The sequence below is a fragment of the Salmo salar genome, chromosome 23, assembly GCF_965601325.2.
Source record: "Salmo salar chromosome 23, fSalSal1, whole genome shotgun sequence".
NCBI classification, from domain to species: domain Eukaryota; kingdom Metazoa; phylum Chordata; class Actinopteri; order Salmoniformes; family Salmonidae; genus Salmo; species Salmo salar.
In genome coordinates, this window is record NC_138313.1 from 45143814 (window position 1) to 45170278 (window position 26465).

A 26465-nucleotide genomic window follows, 5' to 3' on the forward strand; every position below is an offset into this window, starting at 1 on the left:
CAATACTCCATAATGACAAAGCGAAAACAGGTTTTTAGAAATGTTTGCAAATGTATTAAAAATTAACTGAAATATCACATTTACATAAGTATTCAGACCCTTTACTCAGTACTTTGTTGAAACACCTTTGGCAGCAGTTCTAAACGTCTTCCATTTAAGAATGAACTCTGACATGCACTGTCAACTGTGGGATCTTATATAGACAGGTGTGTATCGTTCCAAATCATGTCCAATCAATTGAATTTACCACACGTGGACTCCAATCAAGTTGTAGAAACATCTCAAGGATGATCAATGGAAACAGGATGCACCTCATAGCAAAATGGTCTGAATACTTAAGTAAATAAGCTATCTGGGGGGTTTTTTTTGCAAAAAAAATCTAAAAACCTATTTTCACTTTGTCATGATGGGGTATTGTGATGTCATGATGGGGTATTGTGATGTCATGATGGGGTATTGTGATGTCATTGTGGGGTATTGTGTGTAGACTGATGAGAAAAATGATGTATTTAATCCATTTTATAATAGGACTGTAACACAACAAAACATGGAAAGAGAGAGAGAGAGAGAGAATTCTGTGTACCCCTGGTGCACTTCACTGTGTGCCTCTGGCCAAGAACCAGGAAAGGTTGGACTTAAAACAAACACAGACTACTAACACCGAGGTCACAATAAATCATCCAAAACTGCAACAAATATATAACCTGGTCCAAGAGCTGTTTGTACTGTCTTGCCAACTCTGATGGTCATTGCCATGCCAAATACAAACAAGTTATGCAATGACCATAAGACTTGGCTATAGAACACATTTAATGGCCATAAGAGTTGGCTATAGAACACATTTAATGGCCATAAGAGTTGGCTATAGAACACATTTAATGGCCATAAGAGTTGGCTATGGAACACATTTAATGGCCATAAGAGTTGGCTATAGAACACATTTAATGGCCATAAGAGTTGGCTATAGAACACATTTAATGGCCATAAGAGTTGGCTATAGAACATAATGACCATAAGAGTTGGCTATGGAACACATTTAATGGCCATAAGAGTTGGCTATAGAACACATTTAATGGCCATAAGAGTTGGCTATAGAACACATTTAATGGCCATAAGAGTTGGCTATAGAACACATTTAATGACCATAAGAGTTGGCTATAGAACACATTTAATGGCCATAAGAGTTGGCTATAGAACACATTTAATGGCCATAAGAGTTGGCTATGGAACACATTTAATGGCCATAAGAGTTGGCTATAGAACACATTTAATGGCCATAAGAGTTGGCTATAGAACACATTTAATGACCATAAGAGTTGGCTATAGAACACATTTAATGGCCATAAGAGTTGGCTATAGAACACATTTAATGGCCATAAGAGTTGGCTATAGAACACATTTAATGGCCATAAGAGTTGGCTATAGAACACATTTAATGGCCATAAGAGTTGGCTATAGAACACATTTAAAAACTCACTATGAAGAAATAGCTCAGCCTAATTTCAGTTTGTGACAAAACAAGCAAGTACAGTGCAAAGAATTATTGTATAATCTAAACCACTCTGAACTATATTGTCCATAACCAAATTTTTCCCCCCCAGCTGTTTGAAGCTGGTGTACAAAACTGAAAGCATAGAAATAGCCCAAATAGAACAGATCTACCTCTTCTTAGCCTGGCTTTCAATGAGAATGACAGATCTATATCACACGCTAGCTGTCCTGCAGGGTACTGTCGTTGGGAAACAGAGCAGAGGCCTGGTAAGTGGTGCTAGCTGTCCTGCAGGGTACTGTCGTTGGGAAACAGAGCAGAGGCCTGGTAAGTGGTGCTAGCTGTCCTGCAGGGTACTGTCGTTGGGAAACAGAGCAGAGGCCTAGTAAGAGGTGCTAGCTGTCCTGCAGGGTACTGTCATTGGGAAACAGAGCAGAGGCCTGGTAAGTGGTGCTAGCTGTCCTGCAGGGTACTGTCGTTGGGAAACAGAGCAGAGGCCTGGTAAGTGGTGCTAGCTGTCCTGCAGGGTACTGTCGTTGGGAAACAGAGCAGAGGCCTGGTAAGTGGTGCTAGCTGTCCTGCAGGGTACTGTCGTTGGGAAACAGAGCAGAGGCCTGGTAAGTGGTGCTAGCTGTCCTGCAGGGTACTGTCATTGGGAAACAGAGCAGAGGCCTGGTAAGTGGTGCTAGCTGTCCTGCAGGGTACTGTCGTTGGGAAACAGAGCAGAGGCCTGGTAAGTGGTGCTAGCTGTCCTGCAGGGTACTGTCGTTGGGAAACAGAGCAGAGGCCTGGTAAGTGGTGCTAGCTGCAAAATTGTATCTGCATCCCATGACAAAATGCGTAGTACTGCAGGAAATAAGCTTAAAAACGTCCTAGATTTTCTCTCTGTCAACAAGAGGGGATGTGAACAGTTTGAGTCATGAATAAGGCTGTGGTTGTCATGACATTCTGTCAGCCGGTTATTGTCCTGGTCTCACGGTAACTGACCGTTAACATAAACATATTTAGCATCATGGCTTCCACACAGCCTACAAGCCATGATGCAGACCTTTGGAACATCTACAGTTTAAAAAGTCTAATAAATCCATGTAATATTTTTTATTAAATTTTTTTAAACATTTTTAGTCATTTAGCAGACGCTCTTATCCAGAGCGACTTACAGTAGTGAATGCATACATTTTTTGTTGTTGTTGTACTGGCCCCCCATGGGAATCGAACCCACAACCCTGGCGTTGCACACACCATGCTGGCGTTGCAAACACCATGCTCTACCAACTGAGCCACAGGGAAGACTATATAGCCTAATATAGCCTACACCATCACAATAAATCCATTATTTCTTTTACACAGGTCTAAAGAAACATGATATGAAGAAAATGTAGTCTATTTCAGAAGAACAGAATAGCATACTCTAAGTTGTCCTTATGTTAGGTCCTGATCTGGCTATGCCATATGGCTGTGGGCTACACTAGTTCATTTAGCAGACAAGATTTGCTTAGAATTCCGTGGCATTATTTTATAGTATGAAGAATACAATTTAACAAAGCTGAATAAAATATAAAGGATATTTTCTCCAAATGATTTGAGGGAGTGCGCACATGCAGCTATTCTGTGTTGAGCGGTTAACAAAGAAACAGGTACTTATATTTGCTTAATTTAGTTATTTATGCAACTTTAGATGTTTTACAAACACTGGACTATATATGTTTGGATTTTTAGTACATTCCAAGGCTGCATGATGTGACTCTAATGAAGATTTGAAAAAAGTCGTATGAAAGGCATGAGCTCTGCTTTGTTTTTTTGCGCAGGCAGTACACACTTCATCAGTCTCTCATTCACAATTTGACAAACAACCTCGATTTTCCCGGCTGCATCCCCTTTGTGTGGTCATAATCCCCCTAAAAAAAAATCCATACCTTTTGCGGCCAGTGGCCATCGGGCTGAATATAATTCCCTTCTCCAAGCCCCTCATCACATGACTGGCACAACTACAACTCTACTGGCAAACCACTGCCTATTGACAGGACAGGGGGAAGTGAGTGTGTGTGAGCACCTAACACACACACACACACACACACACACACACACACACACACACACACACACACACACACACACACACACACACACACACACACACACACACACACACACACACACACACACACACACACACAGGGTTTTTCCTGGATCAAAATGGGGTTTAGGTGGTGGGGGTGGCCAATTTAGAGGCCCTCTTCTTGGTATCAGAGACAAAATTGTGCTGTTTTAAAACAAACTTTCTGCAATTCCTCTTGTCCCATCGCTGCGACTCCCGTACGGACTCGGGAGAGGTGAAGGTTGAGAGCCATGCGTCCCCCGAAACACGACCCTGCCAAGCCGCACTGCTTCTTGACACACTGCTCGCTTAACCCGGTAAGCCAGCCGCACCAATGTGTTGAGGAAATACTGCACAACTGGTCGACTGTGTTAGCGTGCATGCACACGGCCCGCCAAAGGAGTCGCTAGAGTGCGAGGGAACAGGGGAGGGTTTGCCGGCCGGCCAAACCCTCGCCTCCCCTGTGCGTCGCCTCATGGGTCTCCTGGTAGCGGTCGGCTGCAACACAGCCCGGGATCAAACCCGGATCTGTAGTGAGGCCTCAAGCACAGCAGTGCCTTAGACCGCTGCGCCACTTGAGAGGCTATTTTTTGTTTTTCCATGTATGAATCTGTTATTCGGTTGGCAGGGTAGCCTAGTGGTTAGAGTGTTGGACTAGTAACTGAAAGGTTGCAAGATCGAATCCCCGAGCTGACATGGTAAAAATCTGTTGTTCTGCCCCTGAACAAGGCAGTTAACCCACTGTTCCTAGGCTGTCATTGAAAATAAGAATTTGTTCTTAACTGACTTGCCTAGTTAAATAAAGGTAAAATAAAAAATATTCAATGCGTTTCTATGAGCTAATAGCAGTAAGGTCAAATTCAATGTTTCATCAAATATTTTTGTTATATCTAAAGGGGTCCTTAAAACAATTCCCCTCCCCAGCCTTAAACTCTAGGGCAGGGGAATTCAACTCTGACCCTACGAGGTCCAGAGCCTTCTGGTTTTCTCTTCTACCTGATAATTGATTGCACCCACCTGTTGTCCAAGGTCTAAATCAGTCCCTGATTAGAGGGGGAACAATGAAAAAGCGCAGTGGAACTGGCTTGGAGGGCCAGATTTGAGTTCGAGGGCACTAGTCTAGGTGTTTGAAGCTACTTTCCTGCAATTCTACACATTTTGCCATGGCTTATGCCATCTGAGTGACTCATAATAACAAAATCAAATCGTTGCCCCATGCCATGACATTTTTTGAATTTTGTTTAAAATCTTGTTTAAGTCGTTTTAAGTTTACACTGAAAATGTTTTACCGTTGCAATTTTTTTCTCTCTAAAATAAATAATCATACTGTTGTTTTAACACGTGCGACCAATAAAATTTGATAAATCACCTTTATATGCAGAGAAAGCCCTGTGCGCGCGCGCGCACACACACACACACACACACACACACACACACACACACACACACACACACACACACACACACACACACACACACACACACACACACACACACACACACACACACACACACACACACACACGTAAGCGTGAAGGAATGAGCTCTACACAATGAGTCTGCTCAAACAGGCTGGAGAGAGGAAAAACCGATTTATTCAACACATCCTGAAAGAACCTTTCACTGCCAACTGATCTCCTGGAACTGACTGGGAAAAAAATAGGTCATTCACAGATCAGCTAGATAAATCTATCTGCCCTAATCTCTCCTCTATGTCAATAACTTAACTATCTGATCTCAATCTCCTTTAAATGCTACACAGCCAAAATACCGCTGCCTTGTTTTCTCTCATCACCAATGCTTTTGAAAGAGATGAACATTTCCTGGTATTTGTGTTTTAATCAGCTTTCACCACACACACACACACACACACACACACACACACACACACACACACACACACACACGTGTGATATTTACAGTACGTAACAGCCTGTTATTAGCCCACTGTTAGAAGGAATATTCTCCTTGTGCCAAACACACAGTCTTTCTTCACAATCCACACAGATCATGTGACACTACTTCCACAGGCTGTGTTCTGTGTGACTGTGACACTACTTCCACAGCTGTATTCTGTGTGACTCTGACACTACTTCCACAGCTGCGTTCTGTGTGACTCTGACACTACTTCCACAGCTGTGTTCTGTGTGACACTACTTCCACAGGCTGTGTTCTGTGTGACTGTGACACTACTTCCACAGGCTGTGTTCTGTGTGACTGTGACACTACTTCCACAGGCTGTGTTCTGTGTGACTGTGACACTACTTCCACAGGCTGTGTTCTGTGTGACTCTGACACTACCTCCACAGCTGTGTTCTGTGTGACTGTGACACTACTTCCACAGGCTGTGTTCTGTGTGACTGTGACACTACTTCCACAGGCTGTGTTCTGTGTGACTGTGACACTACTTCCACAGGCTGTGTTCTGTGTGACTGTGACACTACTTCCACAGGCTGTGTTCTGTGTGACTGTGACACTGCTTCCACAGGCTGTGTTCTGTGTGACTGTGACACTACTTCCACAGGCTGTGTTCTGTGTGACTGTGACACTACTTCCACAGGCTGTGTTCTGTGTGACTGTGACACTACTTCCACAGGCTGTGTTCTGTGTGACTGTGACACTACTTCCACAGGCTGTGTTCTGTGTGACTGTGACACTACTTCCACAGGCTGTGTTCTGTGTGACTGTGACACTACTTCCACAGGCTGTGTTCTGTGTGACTGTGACACTACTTCCACAGGCTGTGTTCTGTGTGACTGGGACACTACTTCCACAGGCTGTGTCCTGTGTGACTGTGACACTACTTCCACAGGCTGTGTCCTGTGTGACTGTGACACTACTTCCACAGGCTGTGTTCTGTGTGACTGGGACACTACTTCCACAGGCTGTGTTCTGTGTGACTGTGACACTACTTCCACAGGCTGTGTTCTGTGTGACTGTGACACTGCTTCCACAGGCTGTGTTCTGTGTGACTGTGACACTACTTCCACAGGCTGTGTTCTGTGTGACTGTGACACTACTTCCACAGGCTGTGTTCTGTGTGACTGTGACACTACTTCCACAGGCTGTGTTCTGTGTGACTGTGACACTACTTCCACAGGCTGTGTTCTGTGTGACTGTGACACTACTTCCACAGGCTGTGTTCTGTGTGACTGTGACACTACTTCCACAGGCTGTGTTCTGTGTGACTGTGACACTACTTCCACAGGCTGTGTTCTGTGTGACTGGGACACTACTTCCACAGGCTGTGTCCTGTGTGACTGTGACACTACTTCCACAGGCTGTGTCCTGTGTGACTGTGACACTACTTCCACAGGCTGTGTTCTGTGTGACTGGGACACTACTTCCACAGGCTGTGTTCTGTGTGACTGTGACACTACTTCCACAGGCTGTGTTCTGTGTGACTGGGACACTACTTCCACAGGCTGTGTCCTGTGTGACTGTGACACTACTTCCACAGGCTGTGTCCTGTGTGACTGTGACACTACTTCCACAGGCTGTGTTCTGTGTGACTGGGACACTACTTCCACAGGCTGTGTTCTGTGTGACTGTGACACTACTTCCACAGGCTGTGTTCTGTGTGACTGGGACACTACTTCCACAGGCTGTGTCCCTACTGGAGCCCTGAGCCAGAACAAGACCTGACACTCAATAACTGATGCACAGCATGTACATTACAATACTATCTGTGTGTGTGTCCGTCCTTGAAGCCAAATTAATACTGCAGTGTTTGACAGTGTAAAGCCATGGCTGCTAACTGAGCACTGATTTCCTGATATCAGCATCAATGTCAAACATAAAGGGCACATTACATTTACATTTTTACATTTTAGTCATTTAGCAGACGCTCTTATCCAGAGCGACTTACAGTAGTGAATGCATACATATCATACAATTATATACATTTTTTTTTTTCTGTGCTGGCCCCCCGTGGGAATCGAACCCACAACCCTGGTGTTGCAAACACCATGCTCTACCAACTGAGCTACAGGGAAGGCTATGGCTATGGCACATCTAGGATTCTTAAAACATTTATCAAATTCAAAAACACACACGACACACACACAATTATAGCCAAGAGTATTCAGGGCACAGATGTATTCTTTAGGGAAATGGCTTTGGTTTAGTGGTCCTAAGTAATCCTTATCGGTAGGAAGGGGAGAAATATATGGGTATTTTGAATTCATCTACATGAACACGGGGTACTATCCATTTAATGTACCCTATGTCTACATTTATTCACTGTTCTGTCATCTGACAAGTACAGCGGGGCTCTACACAGCGGGGCTCTACACAGCGGGGCTCTACACAGCGGGGCTCTACACAGCGGGGCTCTACACAGCGGGGCTCTACACAGCGAGCTCCTAGGGAACGGGCTGTCCAACTTACGGTATTCTCCAACTGAAGAGTCTTTGTTAAGTGGCCAAAAAAAACAAAAATAGGAAAATAAAGCCACTTAACAAACCATTAAAAACATTTAACATTTCCAGCGGGTCAAAACGGTTTGTTATGCAGTTCGTATTGAGGCTAGTTACGGGTCGTAAAGACGTCATTTCAACTAGTTTTGCCCACTGGGTGAGAATTTAAAAAAAAGTTCAAAGGCTGCCTTTACACAGGAAGTCAATCCTGATATTTTGCTAAATTATTGGCAAAAGATCTGATCTGATTGGTCATAAGACCCATTAGTGGAAAACGATCAGACTTCAGGTGCCTGTGAGCCTGTGAGCCTGTGAGCCTGTGAGCCTGTGAGCCTGTGAGCCTGTGAGCCTGTGAGCCTGTGAGCCTGTGAGCCTGTGAGTTTGAGTGTGTAGCAGCCAGATGGTGTGGTGTTTACCTGCCGTTGCTGATCTGTGGAGGGGAGTGTCTGGAGTGGTCGGAGGGTTCAGACCGTCTATCAGGGGAGCGCGACCGCCCGCTACGATGTCTGTCATGGGATCGGTTGGAATGGTCGGACGCCACCGAATGGATATCTGAAATGTCTGTTGTTCAGACACACACACACACACCCCACCATATTCAACTACATAATGTACACTGAAGAAAAAATAAGAAAAACGCAACATGCAACAATTTCAAAGATTTTACAGAGTTACAGTTCATTTAACAAAATTTGTCAATTTAACTACGTTCTTTAGGCCCTAATCTATGGATTTCACATGACGGGGAACACAGATACCTTAAAACAAAAAGGTAGGGGGGTGGATCAGAAAACCAGTCAGTATCTGGTGTGACCACCATTTGCCTCATTCAGCGCGACACATCTCTTTCACATAGAGTTGATCAGGTTGTTGATTGTGGCCTGTAGAATGTTGTCCCACTCCTCCTCAATGGCTGTGTGAAGTTGCTGGATATTGGCGGTAACTGGAACACGCTGTCGTATGCATCTATCCAGAGCACCCCAAACATGCTCAATGGGTGACATGTCTGGTGAGTATCCCGGCCATAGAAGAACTGGGACATTTTCAGCTTCCAGGAATTGTGTACAGATCCTTGCAACATTGGGCCATTCATTATCATGCTGAAACATGAGGTGATACGGGTGGATGAATGGAACGACACTGAGCCTCAGGATCTCGTCACGGTATCTCTGTGCATTCAAATTGCATTCGATAAAATGCAATTGTGTTCGTTGTCTGTAGCTTATACCGGCCCATACCGTAACCCCACCTCTACCATGGAGCACTCTGTTCACAACGTTGACATCAGCAAACCGCTCACCCACACGATGCCATACACTCTGTCTGCCATCTGTCCTGTACAGTTGAAACCGGGATTCATCCGTGAAGAACACACTTCTCCAGGGTGCCAGTGGCCATAAATGGTGAGCATTTTCCCACTGAAGTCGGTTACGATGCCGAACTGTAGTCAAGTCAAGACCCTGGTGAGGACGACGAGCATGCAGATGAGCTTCCCTGTGATGGTTTCTGACAGTTTGTGCAGAAATTCTTCAGTTGTGCAAATCAACAGTTTCATCAGCTGTCTGGTGGCTGGTCTCAGACGATCCCACAGGTGAAGAAGCCGGATGTGGAGGTCCTGGGCTGGCATGGTTACACGTGGTCTGCAGTTGTGAGGCCGGTTGGACGTACTGCCAAATTCTCTAAAACAACATTGGAGGCGGGTTATGGTATAGAAATTAACATTAAAAACAGCTTTGGTGGACACTCCTGCAGACAGTATGCCAATTGCATGATGGCCTTGAGATAGAAGCTGTTTTTCAGTCTCTCGGTCCCAGCTTTGATGCACCTGTACTGACCTCGCCTTCTGGATGATAGCGGGGTGAGCAGGCAGTGGCTCGGGTGGTTGTTGTCCTTGATGTTCTTTTTGGCCTTCCTGTGACATCGGGTGGTGTAGGTGTCCTGGAGGGCAGGTAGTTTGCCCCCGGTGATGCGTTGTGCAGACCTCACTACCCTCTGGAGAGCCTTACGGTTGTGGGCGGAACAGTTGTCATTCCAGGCGGTGATACAGCCCGACAGGATGCTCTCGATTGTGCATCTGTAAAAGTTTGTGAGTGTTTATGGTGACAAGCCGAATTTCTTCAGCCTCCTGAGGTTGAAGAGGCGCTGCTGCGCCTTCTTCACCACGCTGTCTGTGTGGGTGGACCATTTCAGTTTGTCCGTGATGTGTACGCCGAAGAACTTAAAACTTTCTACTCTCTCCACTACTGTCCCATCGATGTAGATGGGGGGGTGCTCCCTATGCTGTTTCCTGAAGTCCACGATCATCTCCTTTGTTTTGTTGACGTTGAGTGTGAGGTTGTTTTCCTGACACCACACTCCGAGGGCCCTCACCTCCTCCCTGTAGGCCGTCTCGTCGTTGTTGGTAATCAAGCCTACCACTGTAGTGTCGTCTGCAAACTTGATGATTGAGTTGGAGGCGTGCATGGCCACGCAGTCGTGGGTGAACAAGGAGTACAGGAGAGGGCTGAGAACGCACCCTTGTGGGGCCCCAGTGTTGAGGATCAGTGGAGTGGAGATGTTGTTTCCTACCTTCACCACCTGGGGGCGGCCCGTCAGAAAGTCCAGGACCCAGTTGCACAGGGCGGGGTCGAGACCCAGGGTCTCGAGCTTGATGACGAGTTTGGAGGGTACTATGGTGTTAAATGCTGAGCTGTAGTCGAATAACAGCATTCTCATATAGGTATTCCTCTTGTCCAGATGGGTTAGGGCTGTGTGTAGTGTGATTGCGTCGTCTGTGGACCTATTGGGGCGGTAAGCAAATTGGAGTGGGTGTCAGGTAGGGTGGAGGTGATATGATCCTTGACTAGTCTCTCAAAGCACTTCATGATGACGGAGGTGAGTGCTACGGGGCGATAGTCATTTAGCTCAGTTACCTTAGCTTTCTTGGGAACAGGAGCAATGGTGGCCCTCTTGAAGCATGTGGGAACAGCAGACTGGGATAGGGATTGATTGAATATGTCCGTAAACACACCATCCAGCTGGTCTGCGCATGCTCTGAGGACGCGGCTGGGGATGCCATCTGGGCCTGCAACTTTGGGAGGGTTGACACGTTTAAATGTTTTACTCACGTTGGCTGCAGTGAAGGAGAGCCCGCAGGTTTTGGTAGCGGGCCGTGTCAGTGGCACTGTATTGTCCTCAAAGCGAGCAAAGAAGTTGTTTAGTCTGTCTGGGAGCAAGACATCCTGGTCCGCGACGGGGCTGGTTTTCCTTTTATAGTCCGTGATTGACTATAGACCCTGCCACATATGTCTCATGTTTGAGCCGTTGAATTGCGACTCCACTTTGTCTCTATACTGACGCTTAGCTTGTTTGATTGCCTTGCGGAGGGAATAGCTACACTGTTTGTATTCGGTCATGTTTCCGGTCACCTTGCCCTGATTAAAAGCAGTGGTTCGCGCTTTCAGTTTTGCGCGAATACTGCCATCAATCCACGGTTTCTGGTTGGGGAATGTTTTAATATGGGGCGTACATATGGGTGGTCCCAGAATATGAAAGTACGGGGCTTCCCTTTCAGTAAAATGCATGCACACCCACGACCCTACAGCATTTAGCCTTTTTCCAGCATTACGAAACAACGCGCACACACACCTATGTAGTGTCCCTCACCGTCTCTGTCGGAGGCGTTGGCTGATGGGATGCTGTCGTCCAGGTCTGGTATGTTCAGCAGCGTAGCTCTCTCGTCTCTCTGCACCACCATCTTTAACTTGCCCTTTGACCTCTCAATCAGCTTCTTAGCATCTATCAACGACAGGTTTTCTGTCACCGTGCCGTTAATCTGAGAGGAAACAACCAATTAGCTGATTATAGAACAATGTGCAGGAGACAGTGGGGAAAAACATTTATTTAGCTGATTATAGAACAATGTGCAGGAGACAGTGGGGAAAAACATTTATTTAGCTGATTATAGAACAATGTGCAGGAGACAGTGGGGAAAAACATTTATTTAGCTGATTATAGAACAATGTGCAGGAGACAGTGGGGAAAAACATTTATTTAGCTGATTATAGAACAATGTGCAGGAGACAGTGGGGAAAAACATTTATTTAGCTGATTATAGAACAATGTGCAGGAGACAGTGGGGAAAAACATGTATTTAGCCTTCTTTCTTCTCTCTCTCCCTCCATCCTTCCCTCCTCTCCCCATCTCTCGCTCCTTTCACCTTCAGTACAACGTCTCCCTCCTGTATATTTTCTGGCCCGGGCCACCTCCCTCTCTCGCTCTCTCCCCCTCTCCCAGGTCCCTCCCCTCCTCATTACCACAACTCCCTTCTCTCTCTCTCTCTTAGTTAAAGAATCACTTCAGGCTTCTCACCTTCAGTACTACGTCCCCTTCCTGTATGTTTCCGTCCCTGGCCGCCAGGCTCTCGGGTGAGATGTCCTTCACGAAGATGTGGCTGGCCAGGCGAAGGCCATATTCTGCTTACGGAGTGAACGAACAGCAACAAAGAGAGTGTTAGCATAGCATAGCATAGTATGGTATGATATAGCATATTAGCACAGTATAACATGCTATAACATGTTAGCATAGAATGTTAGCAGTATAGCATGCTATAGCATGTTAGCATAGTATGTTAGCAGTATAGCATGCTATAGCATGTTAGCATAGTATAGCATATTGACAAATATAATATAGCAAAAATAAATAAAAAAGTATATTTCCCCAAAACAAACTATTGCTGAGTGTCGCGAGTGAAATATGTAGAACAGCGGTTATTCTACAAAAAAACTGCTATTCTGAAACAGCCCCCATCTGCACAATATTGAGAGTTGATTTGGCTCTGTACTCCAGCACTTTGGATTTGAAACGATACCATGACTACGGAGGTTAAAATGCAGACTGTCAGCTGTCATTTGAGGGTATTGTCATCTATATCTGATGAACCTTTTAGAAATTACAGAACTTTTTGTACATAGTCCTCCCATATTAGGGTACTAAAAGTATTGGGACAAATTTACTTCTACAGTATGTGTATTAAAGTACTAAAAAGTAAAGTACTTGGTCCCATATTCATAGAACACAATGACCACATCAAGCCTGTGACTCTGAAAATTGGTTGAATGCGTTTGCTGTTTGTTTTGGTTGTGTTTCAGATTATTTTGTGCCCAATAGAAATTAAATGGTAAATAATTTATTGTGTCATTCAGGAGTCACATTTATTGTAAATAAGAATAAAATATGTTTCTAAACACTTCTACATTAATGTGGATGCTAACGTGATTAAATATAATCCTGAATGAATTGTGAATAATGATGAATCAAAGTTAGATGCACAAATATCATACCCCCCCAAAACTGCTAACCTCCCCTGTTATTGTAATGGTGATATATTAGCATGTCTTGGGGGTTTGATATAAACTGCTAACCTCCCCTGTTATTGTAATGGTGAGAGGTTAGCATGTCTTGAGGGTTTGATATAAAATGCTAATCTCCCATGTTATTGTAATGGTGATATGTTAGCATGTCTTGAGGGTTTGATATAAAATGCTAATCTCCCCTGTTATTGTAATGGTGATATGTTAGCATGTCTTGAGGGTTTGATATAAAATGCTAACCTCCCCTGTTATTGTAATGGTGATATGTTAGCATGTCTTGGGGTATGATATAAACCTCCCCTGCTAACCTCCCCTGTTTATCTCCCCTGCTAACCTCCCCTGCTAACCTCCCCTGTTATTGTAATGGTGAGAGGTTAGCATGTCTTGAGGGTTTGATATAAAATGCTAACCTCCCCTGTTATTGTAATGGTGAGAGGTTAGCATGTCTTGGGGGTATGATATAAAATGCTAACCTCCCCTGTTATTGTAATGGTGAGCTGTTAGCATGTCTTGAGGGTTTGATATAAAATGATAATGTGTTTGGGCGGGAAGATGAAGAGTGAGAGTGGTGGGAAAGGGATATACGTATTTATCATCAAAGAACAATTGTCAAAGACATTTTTTATTATAATTGTATAATTTGTTTTTAGTTACTCGCCTATTCGATCGTGTTTTGCATGTTGATTTTGTGTATCCCCACCGAATGTGTTCATGACATGCAGGTTGGGATACCAAGGCCAACTGTGAACCAAGTCTATTCATTTGGGAACAGGTCGAAACACATTTAGCTAGCTTGCTTTAGCTAGCTAATTTGTCATGGGAGATGAACATGGGTTGTTATTTTACCAGAGGTGCATTATGGTCCCTTTTTTTGTTGTTGCTGGATCTTTGTGGAGTTTTGACACATTTTGTCACACAACACAATGCCACAGATGTCTGAAGTTTTGAGGGAGTGTGCAATTGGCATGCTGACTGCAGGAATGTCCACCAGAGCTGTTGCCAGAGAATTGAATGTTAATTTCTCTACCATAAGCCACCTCCAACGTAATTTTAGAGAATTTGGCATAATGTCCAACCGGCCTCACAACCGCAGACCACGTGTAACCACGCCAGCACAGGACCTCCACATCCGGCTTCTTCACCTGTGGGATCGTCTGAGACCAGCCACCCAGACAGCTGATGAAACTGTGGGTTTGCACAACTGAAGAATTTCTGCACAAACTGTCAGAAACTGTCTCAGGGAAGCTCAACTATGTGCTCGTTGTCTTCACCAGGGTCTTGACCTGACTACAGTTCGGCATCGTAACCGACTTCAGTGGGCAAATGCTCACCTCCAATGGCCACTGGCACCCTGGAGAAGTGTGCTCTTCACGGATAAATCACAGTTTCAACTGTACAGGACAGATGGCAGACAGAGTGTATGGCGTCGTGTGGGTGAGCGGTTTACTGATGTCAACGTTGTGAACAGAGTGCTCCATGGTAGAGGTGGGGTTATGGTGTGGGCAGGCATAAGCTACGGACAACGAACACAATTGCATTTTATCGATGGCAATTTGAAAGCACAGAGATACCGTTATGAGATCCTGAGGCTCAGTATCGTGCCATTCATCCACCCGCCATCACTTCATGTTTCAGCATGATAATGAATGGCCCCATGTCGCAATGGTCTGTACACAATTCCTGGAAGCTGAAAATGTCCCAGTTCTTCCATGGCCTGCATACTCACCAGACATGTCACCCATTGAGCATGTTTGGGATGCTCTGGATAGATGCATACGACAGCGTGTTCCAGTTACCGCCAATATCCAGAAACTTCGTACAGCCATTGAAGAGGACTGGGAGAACGTTCTACAGGCCACAATCAACAGCCTGATCAACTCTATGTGAAGGAGATGTCACGCTGCATGGGGCAAATGGTCACACCAGATACTGACTGGTTTTCTGATCCACCCCCCTACCTTTTGTTTTAAGGTATCTGCGACCAACATACATATCTGTATTCCCAGTCATGTGAAATCCATAGATTAGGACCTAAAGAACGTATTTAAATTGACTGATTTTGTTATATGAACTGTAACTCTGTAAAATCTTTGAAATTGTTGAATGTTGCGTTTATATTTTGGTTCAGTGTAGATCCAAAACTAACCCTAACCCCGACTAGACAACACATATCCCAACTAACCCCGACAACACATATCCCAACTTTGTGATGCTCACCTTCATTCTTTCGGGACTTTACGAGGGTGACTTTGGCGGGCCGCGGGGGCTGGTTGAGCGAGCGCCGGTCGGCGCGCGGGGAGAGACTCCTCTCCCGTGAGCCACTGCGTTCCCGCTCTCTGTCCTTGTCCCGCCTTCCGGCGCTCCTCCCGCTGCGCCGGGCCGAGGCCCCACCCACGGCGCTGTAGGCGCTGGGGCCGCTGCGTGCGGAGCGCGTCTCGTATATCTCCTCGTCGTAGCTATCTTCCTCATCCTCCTCCTCATCATCATGCTCCGACATGGTCGCCCTCTCCCCCAGCCGACCCATGGGTACATGCACCTTCCGCTTCCGTCTGATCGTCTGAAGAGGAAGAAGACAACTTTAGCACGATGTCACTAGATTACACCCCCATTTCTTTCCCCCCATTCTTTCCCTCTCTTCCTCCCTCCCTCGCTCTCTCTCACGACAAGACATTAGCCCCATAGAGACAAAATCTAATACATAATAATTGTTGTAATTTAGTCTGTGGTAAGCCCCATATCACTACATTATACCCGAAACTTCCAGTTCTCCCTCTGGAGCATTCCATGCCTTTTGGCGGTGCTAAGATATGACCCCCAGGTTTTAGCAGATGAAAGGTTAGTCCCAAGCGTGCTATGCTCCAGGTATTAAAGGTAAAGGAACTGCCCAATTCAGATGGTCATACATTAGTAAGAGCTGGATTCTATCAGTGGACATCATACACCTTGTTTTGTTTGGGCGACAAAACAAAACCCAGGCAAGACATAATGTAAAACAAACCCAGGCAAGACCTAATGTAAACAAACCCAGGCAAGACCTAATGTAAACAAACCCAGGCAAGACCTAATGTAAACAAACCCAGGCAAGACCTAATGTAAACAAACCCAGGCAAGACCTAATGTAAACAAACCCAGGCAAGACCTAATGTAAACAAACCCAGGCAAGACCTAATGTAAACAAACCCAGGCAAGACCTAATGTAAACAAACCCAGGCAAGACCTAATGTAAACAAACCCAGGCAAGACCTAATGTAAACAAACCCAGGCAAGACCTAATGTAAACAAACCCAGGCAAGACCTAATGTAAACAAACCCAGGCAAGACCCAATGTAAACAAACCCAAACAAGACATAACGTAAACAAACCCAAACAAGACATAATGTAAACAAACCCAAACAAGACCTAATGTAAACAAACCCAAACAAGACCTAATGTAAACAAACCCAGGCACTTTTTCATTTAAAACAATACACTGCAGTACAACGATAGCGCCATAATATGCTTTTCCTGCAAACACTTGTCTGGAAAAGTCAACCCTTAGAAATAGCATATAGTGTTAAATTATAAAATAAATGGGTCATCAAAAGCATAGTAAACTCAACATCCAGGAGGAAAACAATCAGCCAGCTAACATCTCCAGCAAAGTTTCAGAGTAAGGTCTCTCTTGTTGTGATGTGTGTTTTGTCCTATATTTATATTGTATTTATTTTCTATTTTTAATCCCAGGCCCCCGTCCCCGCATGAGGCCTTTTGCCTTTTGTTCTTAACTGACTTGTCTAGTTAAATAAACGGTAACATAAAATAAATTAATAAATACATGTTTTATTTGTCAGTATAGAGTAAGTGCAGGTTTTATTTGGCAGTATAGCAGGGCTACACCACCGGTATGCACATTTAGCAATGCGTGTGTGGATCTATCGGCTGTTTGCTAGCTAGCTTGCTAACTAGCGATGCCTACCAGCAGTAGACAGCTAGCTGGCTCTCGTGATTATCAGACCTTGGCACGGTCCAGAGCAGCATGTGGCTACTATCACTAGAATAGCCGTGAGTGACAAGTCTTAGCAAGTTGAAAATAATACAAATCCCTTGGTGAATGAAAAATCACCGCACAATTCCCATTTCATTCCAAAACTCATGTTAGCAACAGAAAACTTTGTAACATTCCCGGTCAGTGTTTTCAAATCTGCACTACTACAGCACAGACGGACAGGCGCCAGGAGCCAATATATGAATCACAAGGATTTGTCCGCTAAATTACACTTTTATTCCATATCACTCAACTCTAATTTTTGAGTCTTGTTTAAAATAAGAGAGATATAGATCAGCCTATTTGTATTGTTGATGTGTTGCTGTTGTCGTGGATGGATCAGAGGAACAGATAGGCCTAGAACGGGAGCGATAAAATGATCAATAACATAGGCTATGCATCATAATTACCTGGAGAATTCCGACCTACAATTTGTAAACAAACCTGCTGTACTCATAACACGTAAAAACTTAATTTGTATCACTTTGAAGCGACACAAATGGCAAATTAAGCTTTCATTTATCAATTTTGAGATATATTAAACAAAAAAAGTTTTATTTTTGACTTACTGCGTCTGTCTTTAAAATAGGACTTTTAAATTTTACGTTCCTCAAAATGATACTCACAATTTTAGCATTCTTGCCACTTTTCCGTAGTTGCTGGACTGCGTATGCATGTTCCACGTTGTCCATGGAGACAGTGTTGACCATCGTGACTCTGTCATTCTCCCTGGAAGGAAAGGAGGAGAGAGCGACTTGTAAAACAATGTAAACAATGTCTTTGTAAACAACCAAATGTAAAAAAAAAAAAAAGTTATTTACATTTACATTTAAGTCATTTAGCAGACGCTCTTATCCAGAGCGACTTACAAATTGTTAATACTATCATTTTGCACCATCCATAGCACCTACTATGAATTTGAGAGAGGTTACATTTTCTCTAAGCCACATCCCTCAGCTTTATATCAAACCAAGACAGCCCATGTGGTAACTCATCCCAAGAGAGGAGAGGAGGATCTTACTGCAGTAGGCCCTCGGCTGGACCTCCCTTCAGGACGTCGGAGATGACGATGGAGGTCTCACCACTCTGGAAATGAGGGTTATCTCGACCTCCCGAGATGGCTATCCCAAAGCCAAACCCTGGTGCCTGCACAGAGATGGAAAATGGCATGTTCACTGGCTACCCTGGTGCCTGGTGATACAGAGACCCAGAGAGAGAGAGACTCAGGAGACTCGCATGTGACGTCAGAACACAATAGTATTCACCACAAAGAGAGAGATAGGGAGGAAGAGAGCAAGAGAGAGAGAGAGAGGGGGAGGAAGAGAGAGAGAGCGAGAGAGTGTGAGAGAGAGAGAGAGCGAGAGAGCACGAGCGAGAGAGAGAGAGCGCGAGAGAGAGAGCGAGAGAGCGCGAGAGAGAGAGCGAGAGAGCGCGAGCAAGAGAGAGAGCGAGAGAGAGAGAGAAGCATGTTAGAACACAACAACTGTATTCATCACAACCACTGAGAACTATCACAGACCTCTCCAGATCCAACAATTCCACTACTACGTCACCTTCTAAACAAAGCACTGTATTGGTTTGATAGGGGAGAGTAGTAAACAGCTAGCAAGTTAGCTACTACTTAACAAGTGAGCCGTTTCTGCTGAGAACTGAAGTCTGGAGGTAGACTAAGTGATAACCTCATAACCATAGCTACCTTGCAACCGTTTATCCTCTTCAAAACAGTGAGAGTTATTTACAGTTTCTACATTAGGTGAAGGTGAAACGGACAGACAAGGAAATAGGAGGAGTGTAGGAGGGAGGGGGATGGGACATGACAGACAGTGTTTTGTATTGACAATCTATGCTTGTTGTGTTCATATGCCTGACCCTTGGCCTGTATGGAAGGTCAAGTTGTGACCTTGTGCTCTACAGCCTGGTGGAAGAATCATGAGCACTTTTAAAGCGCAAAAACAGACCGTGTCCACGAGTGGTTAAAAGCAGCCTCCTATCGCCTATCACCACAGAACATCGGCCATTGATCCTCAACACTGGAGCTCCCCAGGGGTGCATGCTCAGTCCCCTCCTGTGCTCCCTGTTCACCCACGACTGCATGGCCAGGCACGAGTCCATCACCATCATTAAGTTTGCAGACGACACAACAGTGGTAGGCCTGATCACCGACAACGACGAAACAGGCTATAGGGAGGAGGTCAGAGACCTGGCTGGTGGTGCCAGAATAACAACCTATCCCTCAACGTAACCAAGACTAAGGAGATGATTGTCGACTACAGGAAAAGGAGCACCGAGCACGTCCCCATTCTCATGGACGGGGCTGTAGTGGAGAAGGTTGAGAGCTTCAAATTCCTTGGTGTCCACATCAACAAGGGAGGGAGTCTGGATGGGCATCAAGGTATCTTTGGGTTGTCTGAGAATTTATAGCACGACTTTTGATGCTCCTTGGTTGGGGTCTGAGCAGATTATTTGTTGCGATTGCAAACGTAATAAAATGGTGGTCCGATAGTCCAGGGTTATGAGGAAAAACATTAAGATCCACAACATTTATTCCATGGAACAAAACTAGGTCCAGAGTATGACTGTGGCAGTGAATAGGTCCAGAGACATGTTGGACAAAACCCACTGAGTCGATGATGGCTCTGAAAGCCTTTCGGAGTGGGTCTGTGGACTTTTCCATGTGAATATTAAAGTCACCAAAAATGTGAATATTATCTGCTATGACTACAAGGTCCGATAGGAATTCAGGGAACTCAGTGAGGAACGCTGTATATGGCCCAGGAGGCCTGTAAACAGTGGCTATAAAAAGTGATTAGGTAGGCTGCACAGATTTCATGACTAGAAGCTCAAAAGACGAAAACATATATATTTTTTTGTAAATTGAAATTTGCTATCGTAAATGTTAGCAACACCTCCGCCTTTGCGGGATTCACAGGGGATGTGGTCACTAGTGTAACCAGGAGGTGAGGCCTCATTTAACACAGTAAATTCATCAGGCTTAAGCCATGTTTCAGTCAGGCCAATCACATCAAGATTACGATCAGTGATTAGTTAATTGACTATAACTGCCTTTGAAGTGAGGGATCTAACATTAAGTAGCCCTATTTTGAGATGTGAGGTATCACAATCTCTTTCAATAATGGCAGGAATGGAGGAGGTGAGATTGCTAAGGCGAACACCGCCATGTTTAGCTTTGCCCAACCTAGGTCGAGGCACAGACACGGTCTCAATGGGTATAGCTGAGCTGACTACACTGACTGTGCTAGTGGCAGACTCCACTAAGCTGTCAGGCTGGCTAACAGCCTGCTGCCTGGCCTGCACCCTATTTCATTGTGGAGCTAGGGGAGTTAGAGCCCTGTCTATGTTCGTAGATAAGATGAGAGCACACCTCCAGCTAGGATGGAGTCCGTCACTCCTCAACAGGCCAGGCTTGGTCCTGTTTGTGGGTGAGTCCCAGAAAGAGGGCCAATTATCTACAAATTCTATCTTTTGGGAGGGACAGAAAACAGTTTTCAACAAGCAATTGAATTGTGAGACTCTGCTGTAGAGCTCGTCAGTCCCCCTAACTGGGAGGGGGCCAGAGACAATTACTCGATGCCGACATCTTTCTAGCTGATTTACACGCTGAAGCTATGTTGCGCTTGGTGACCTCTGACTGTTTCATCCTAACATCGTTGGTGCCGACGTGGATAACAATATCTCTATACTCTCTACACTCGCCAGTTTTAGCTTTAGCCAGCACCATCTTCAGATTAGCCTTAACGTCGGTAGCCCTGCCCCCTGGTAAACAGTGTATGATCGCTGGATGATTCGTTTTAAGTCTAATACTGTGGGTAATGGAGTCGCCAATGACTAAGGTTTGCAATTTGTCAGAGCTAATGGTGGGAGCCTTCGGCGTCTCAGACCCCGTAACGGGAGGAATGTCAGTGAATGTCAGTGAATGTCAGTGAAGACACCTGCCAGTTGGTCAGCACATGCCCGGAGCACACGTCCTGGTAATCCGTCTGGCCCCGCTGCCTTGTGTATGTTGACCTGTTTAAACGTCTTACTCGCGTCGGCTACGGAGAGCGTGATCACACAGTCATCCGGAACAGCTGATGCCCTCATGCATGCCTCAGTGTTGCTTGCCTCGAAGCGAGCATAGAAGTGATTTAGCTCGTCTGGTAGGCTCGTGTCACTGGGCAGCTCGCGGCTGTGCTTCCCTTTGTAGTCTGTAATAGTTTGCAAGCCCTGCCACATCCGACGAGCGTCGGAGCCGGTGTAGTATCCCACAGGGATAGAGGAGAAGGTGTTTCAACCATCCCACAGAGATAGGAGAAGGTGTTTCAACCATCCCACAGAGATAGGAGAAGGTGTTTCAACCATCCCACAGAGATAGGAGAAGGTGTTTCAACCATCCCACAGCGATAGGAGAAGTTGCTTCAACCATCCCACAGCGATAGAGGAGAAGGTGCTTCAACCATCCCACAGAGATAGGAGAAGGTGTTTCAACCATCCCACAGCGATAGGAGAAGGTGTTTCAACCATCCCACAGAGATAGGAGAAGGTGTTTCAACCATCCCACAGCGATAGGAGAAGTTGCTTCAACCATCCCACAGCGATAGAGGAGAAGGTGTTTCAACCATCCCACAGCGATAGAGGAGAAGGTGCTTCAACCATCCCACAGAGATAGAAGGTGCTTCAACCATCCCACAGCGATAGGAGAAGGTGCTTCAACCATCCCACAGCGATAGAAGGTGCTTCAACCATCCCACAGCGATAGGAGAAGGTGCTTCAACCATCCCACAGAGATAGGAGAAGGTGCTTCAACCATCCCACAGAGATAGAAGGTGTTTCAACCATCCCACAGCGATAGGAGAAGGTGCTTCAACCATCCCACAGCGATAGGAGAAGGTGCTTCAACCATCCCACAGAGATAGGAGAAGGTGCTTCAACCATCCCACAGAGATAGGAGAAGGTGCTTCAACCATCCCACAGCGATAGGAGAAGGTGCTTCAACCATCCCACAGCAATAGGAGAAGGTGCTTCAACCATCCCACAGAATGTCACAAGTTGAATGTCTCTTGCTCAGTTGCGACAAGCAATGGTGATATAAAAGGCAAATGCCGACAAGAATGTTGAAAAGATGTGACAGACAAGGAGAGAGAGAGAGAGAGGAGGAGAGAGAGACACACACAAGGAGAGAGAGAGACAAGGAGAAAGAGAGAGACAAGGAGAGAGAGAGAGACAAGGAGGGGGAGAGAAGGAGAGATAGACAAGGAGAGAGAGAGAGAAGGAAAGAGAGACAAGGAGAGAGACAAGGAGCAAGAGACAAGGAGAGACAAGGAGAGACAAGGAGAGACAAGGAGAGACAAGGAGAGACAAGGAGGGGGAGACAAGGAGAGATAGACAAGGAGAGAGACAAGGAAAGAGAGACAAGGAAAGAGAGAGAGAGACAAGGAGAGATAGAGGTATCCTATGCACTACTCACCCTGTGTAGAGTTACAGTGTGCTGTTCCCATATGACGGTCTCCTCCATAGCTGCACTCTGTAGAAATAAATCCTTATTTTCATCATCATCACTCCAATTAATGTCAGTAGCCCCCAGGCTTTAGATGTACTCATTTAGCAAAATAAACTTTCCAGCCTCAATATCTAAAAATACATTTCAGAACCCCCCCACAAAAAACAACACACAATTGTGCCAGTATTTTAGACGAGCCCGTCATGGATCGGCTCGTGACGGATTAGCGGTTTTCCTTGTATCAGGGGTTCATACACATTTTGGCAGATGGAATTCTCCATGATTTTTAACCACATTTCCATGACCAACAATTGGCGGCGTCTCCATGTACAGTTGAAGTCGGAAGTTTACATACACTTAGGTTGGTGTCATTAAAACTAGTTTTTCAACCACTCCACAAATTTCTTGTTAACTTCTTTGGGATAGGGGGCAGTATTTTCACGTCCGGATAAAAAAAGTTACCCGATTTAATCTGGTTACTACTCCTGCCCAGAAACTAGAATATACATATAATTAGTAGATTTGGATAGAAAACACTCTAAAGTTTCTAAAACTGTTTGAATGGTGTCTGTGAGTATAACAGAACTAATATGGGAGGCCAAAACCTGAGAAGATTCCATGCAGGAAGTGCCCTGTCTGACAATTTGTTGTCCTTCTGTTGCATCTCAATCGAAATTACAGCATCTGTGCTGTTACGTGACACTTTCTAAGGCTTCCATTGGCTCTCTAAAGCCTTCAGAAAGCAGAATGGGGTGTCTGCTGTCTCTGGGCAAAGTATAGGAGCAGAGTTTGTAAGTGGTCAGCCTGGGGACAGTGAGACTGGAGATGCGCTGTCACGAGAACTCGCCATTTTTTTCTCTCGCTCTTTGAATGAATACAACGTTGCCCGGTTGGAATATTAGCGCTATTTTACGAGAAAAATAGCATAAAAATTGATTTTAAACAGCGTTTGACATGCTTCTAAGTACGGTAATGGAATATTTTGAATTTGTTTGTCACGAAATGCGCTCGCGCGTTACCCTTCGGATAGTGACCTGAACGCACGAACAAAACGGAGGTATTTGGATATAACTATGGATTATTTGGAACCAAAACAACATTTGTTGTTGAAGTAGAAGTCATGGGAGTGCATTCTGACGAAGAACAGCAAAGGTAATCCAATTTTTCTAATAGTAATTCTGAGTTTACTGAGCCCCAACGTTGGCGGGTCTAGCCTTGATGGCCGAGCTATGTACTCAGAATATTGCAAAATGTGCTTTCGCCGAAAAGCTATTTTAAAATCAGACATAGCGATTGCATAAAGGAGTTCTGTATCTATAATTCTTAAAATAATTTATGTATTTTGTCAACGTTTATCATGAGTAATTTAGTAAATTCACCGGAAGTTTTCGGTGGGTATGCTAGTTCTGAACGTCACATGCTAATGTAAAAAGCTGTTTTTTTATATAAATATGAACTTGATTGAACAAAACATGCATGTATTGTATAACATAATGTCCTAGGAGTGTCATCTGATGAAGATCATCAAAGGTTAGTGCTGCATTTAGCTGTGGTTTGGGTTTATGTAACATATATGCTTGATAAGTGCGTGAATTTCACTATTTTCCTGTCCTGCTAAGCATTCAAAATGTAACAAGTACTTTTGGGTGTCAGGGAAAATGTAGTGAAGTAAAAGTAGTCAAAAATATAAATAGTAAAGTACAGATATCCCAAAAAACTACTTAAGTAGTACTTTAAAGTATTTTTACTTAAGTACTTTACACCACTGCTAAAAAGGACCCTAGTTCAGCCGCCTACGCTAGATACTGCTGCAGATACTGCTGCAGATACTGCTGCAGATACTGCTGCAGATACTGCTGCAGATACTGCTGCAGATACTGCTGCAGATACTGCTTCATTGTGTCAAGGAGAGGGGTAAGAAGGGAGAGGGGAGGGGGGACAGGGGAGAGGTAAGAAGGGAGAGGGGAGGGGGGACAGGGGAGAGGTAAGAAGGGAGAGGGGGGACAGGGGAGAGGATAGGGGTAAGAAGGGAGAGGGGGGACAGGGGAGAGGATAGGGGTAAGAAGGGAGAGGGGGGACAGGGGAGAGGATAGGGGTAAGAAGGGAGAGGGGGGACAGTGGAGAGGATAGGGGTAAGAAGGGAGAGGGGGGACAGGGGAGAGGTAAGGAGGGGGAAGAAAGGAGAGAGGGAAGAGAGGCATCTCAGGGTGATCTGCACCAGAGCCAGCTGAGGTGTTGAGGAGCGATGGTTTTATTTATTTATTTGCATGGGTCCTGCAATGCAGCGAAAGAGAGATGGGATCTGCTGAGCCACATTCCCTAAAGTCAGTATTGTCACAACTACACCACTAGGCTAAAGCTCTGGATAGCTTCTGTAGTATTCACTGTATCCTAGCAGCATTGTCACAACGGACCAGACCACTACTGTACATCTCATTCTCAGGTAGCTACTCATACTGGCTGTATCCTAGCCAGCAATGTCAATACAACCAGGCAATCTTAAGGTAGCTCAAATTCACAGATACTGAAACTAAAAATAAAATCATACTGACACTGCACCAGCAGCAGAGCCAGCATTCACAGACACTATATACCACAGCCAGCATTCACAGACATTATATACTGTAGCCAGCATTCATAGCCACTATATACCGTAGCCAGCATTCACAGACACTATATACCACAGCCAGCATTCACAGACATTATATACTGTAGCCAGCATTCATAGCCACTATATACCGTAGCCAGCATTCACAGACACTATATACCATAGCCATCATTCACAGACACTATATACCACAGCCATCATTCACAGACACTATATACCACAGCCAGCATTCGCAGACACTATATACCGTAGCCAGCATTCACAGACACTATATACCGTAGCCAGCATTCACAGACACTATATACCATAGCCATCATTCACAGACACTATATACCATAGCCGGCATTCACAGACACTATGTACCGTAGCTGGCATTCACAGACACTATATACCGTAGCCATCATTCACAGCCACTATATACCATAGCCAGAATTCACAGACACTGTATACCATAGCCATCATTCACAGACACTATACCATAGCCATCATTCACAGACACTATACCATAGCCATCATTCACAGACACTATACCATGGCCACTTTAGACCGCATTGTCAAGCCAGACCCAGTAGATCTCAGATACATGATACTATAAATAAAGATGAAACCATCCTGATACTGAAAGATAAAACAATCCTGCTGCTGGTGGTGGCACACACAGGCACACACACAGGCACACACACAGGCACACACACAGGCACACACACAGGCACACACACAGGCACACACACACGCACACACAGGCACACACACAGGCACACACACACACACACACACAGGCACACACACACACACACAGGCACACACACACACACACACACACACACAGGCACACACACAGGCACACACACACAGGCACACACACACACACACACACACACACACACACACACACAGGCACACACAGGCACACACACACAGGCACACACAGGCACACACACACAGGCACACACACACACACACACACACACACACACAGA

General features: G+C 45.2%; 1 protein-coding gene across 7 annotated transcripts in view; it reads right to left on the minus strand.

The window, feature by feature from the left end:
• Window positions 1-26465, minus strand: part of LOC106584727 (tight junction protein 1) — a 181610-nt gene that overhangs the window by 56191 nt on the left and 98954 nt on the right. For 5 of the 7 annotated variants that reach the window (XM_082968169.1, XM_082968165.1, XM_082968168.1 and 2 more), the window contains 7 exons: window positions 22845-22901; window positions 18402-18526; window positions 18007-18109; window positions 15574-15913; window positions 12356-12462; window positions 11633-11819; window positions 8422-8566 (listed from right to left, as the gene is read on the minus strand). In XM_082968169.1, the coding sequence (XP_082824295.1) occupies window positions 8422-8566; window positions 11633-11819; window positions 12356-12462; window positions 15574-15913; window positions 18007-18109; window positions 18402-18526; window positions 22845-22901 (1064 nt within the window). The remainder of the gene's footprint in view (window positions 1-8421; window positions 8567-11632; window positions 11820-12355; window positions 12463-15573; window positions 15914-18006; window positions 18110-18401; window positions 18527-22844; window positions 22902-26465) is intronic. The other 2 variants (XM_082968166.1, XM_082968170.1) reach the window with 1 other exon arrangement.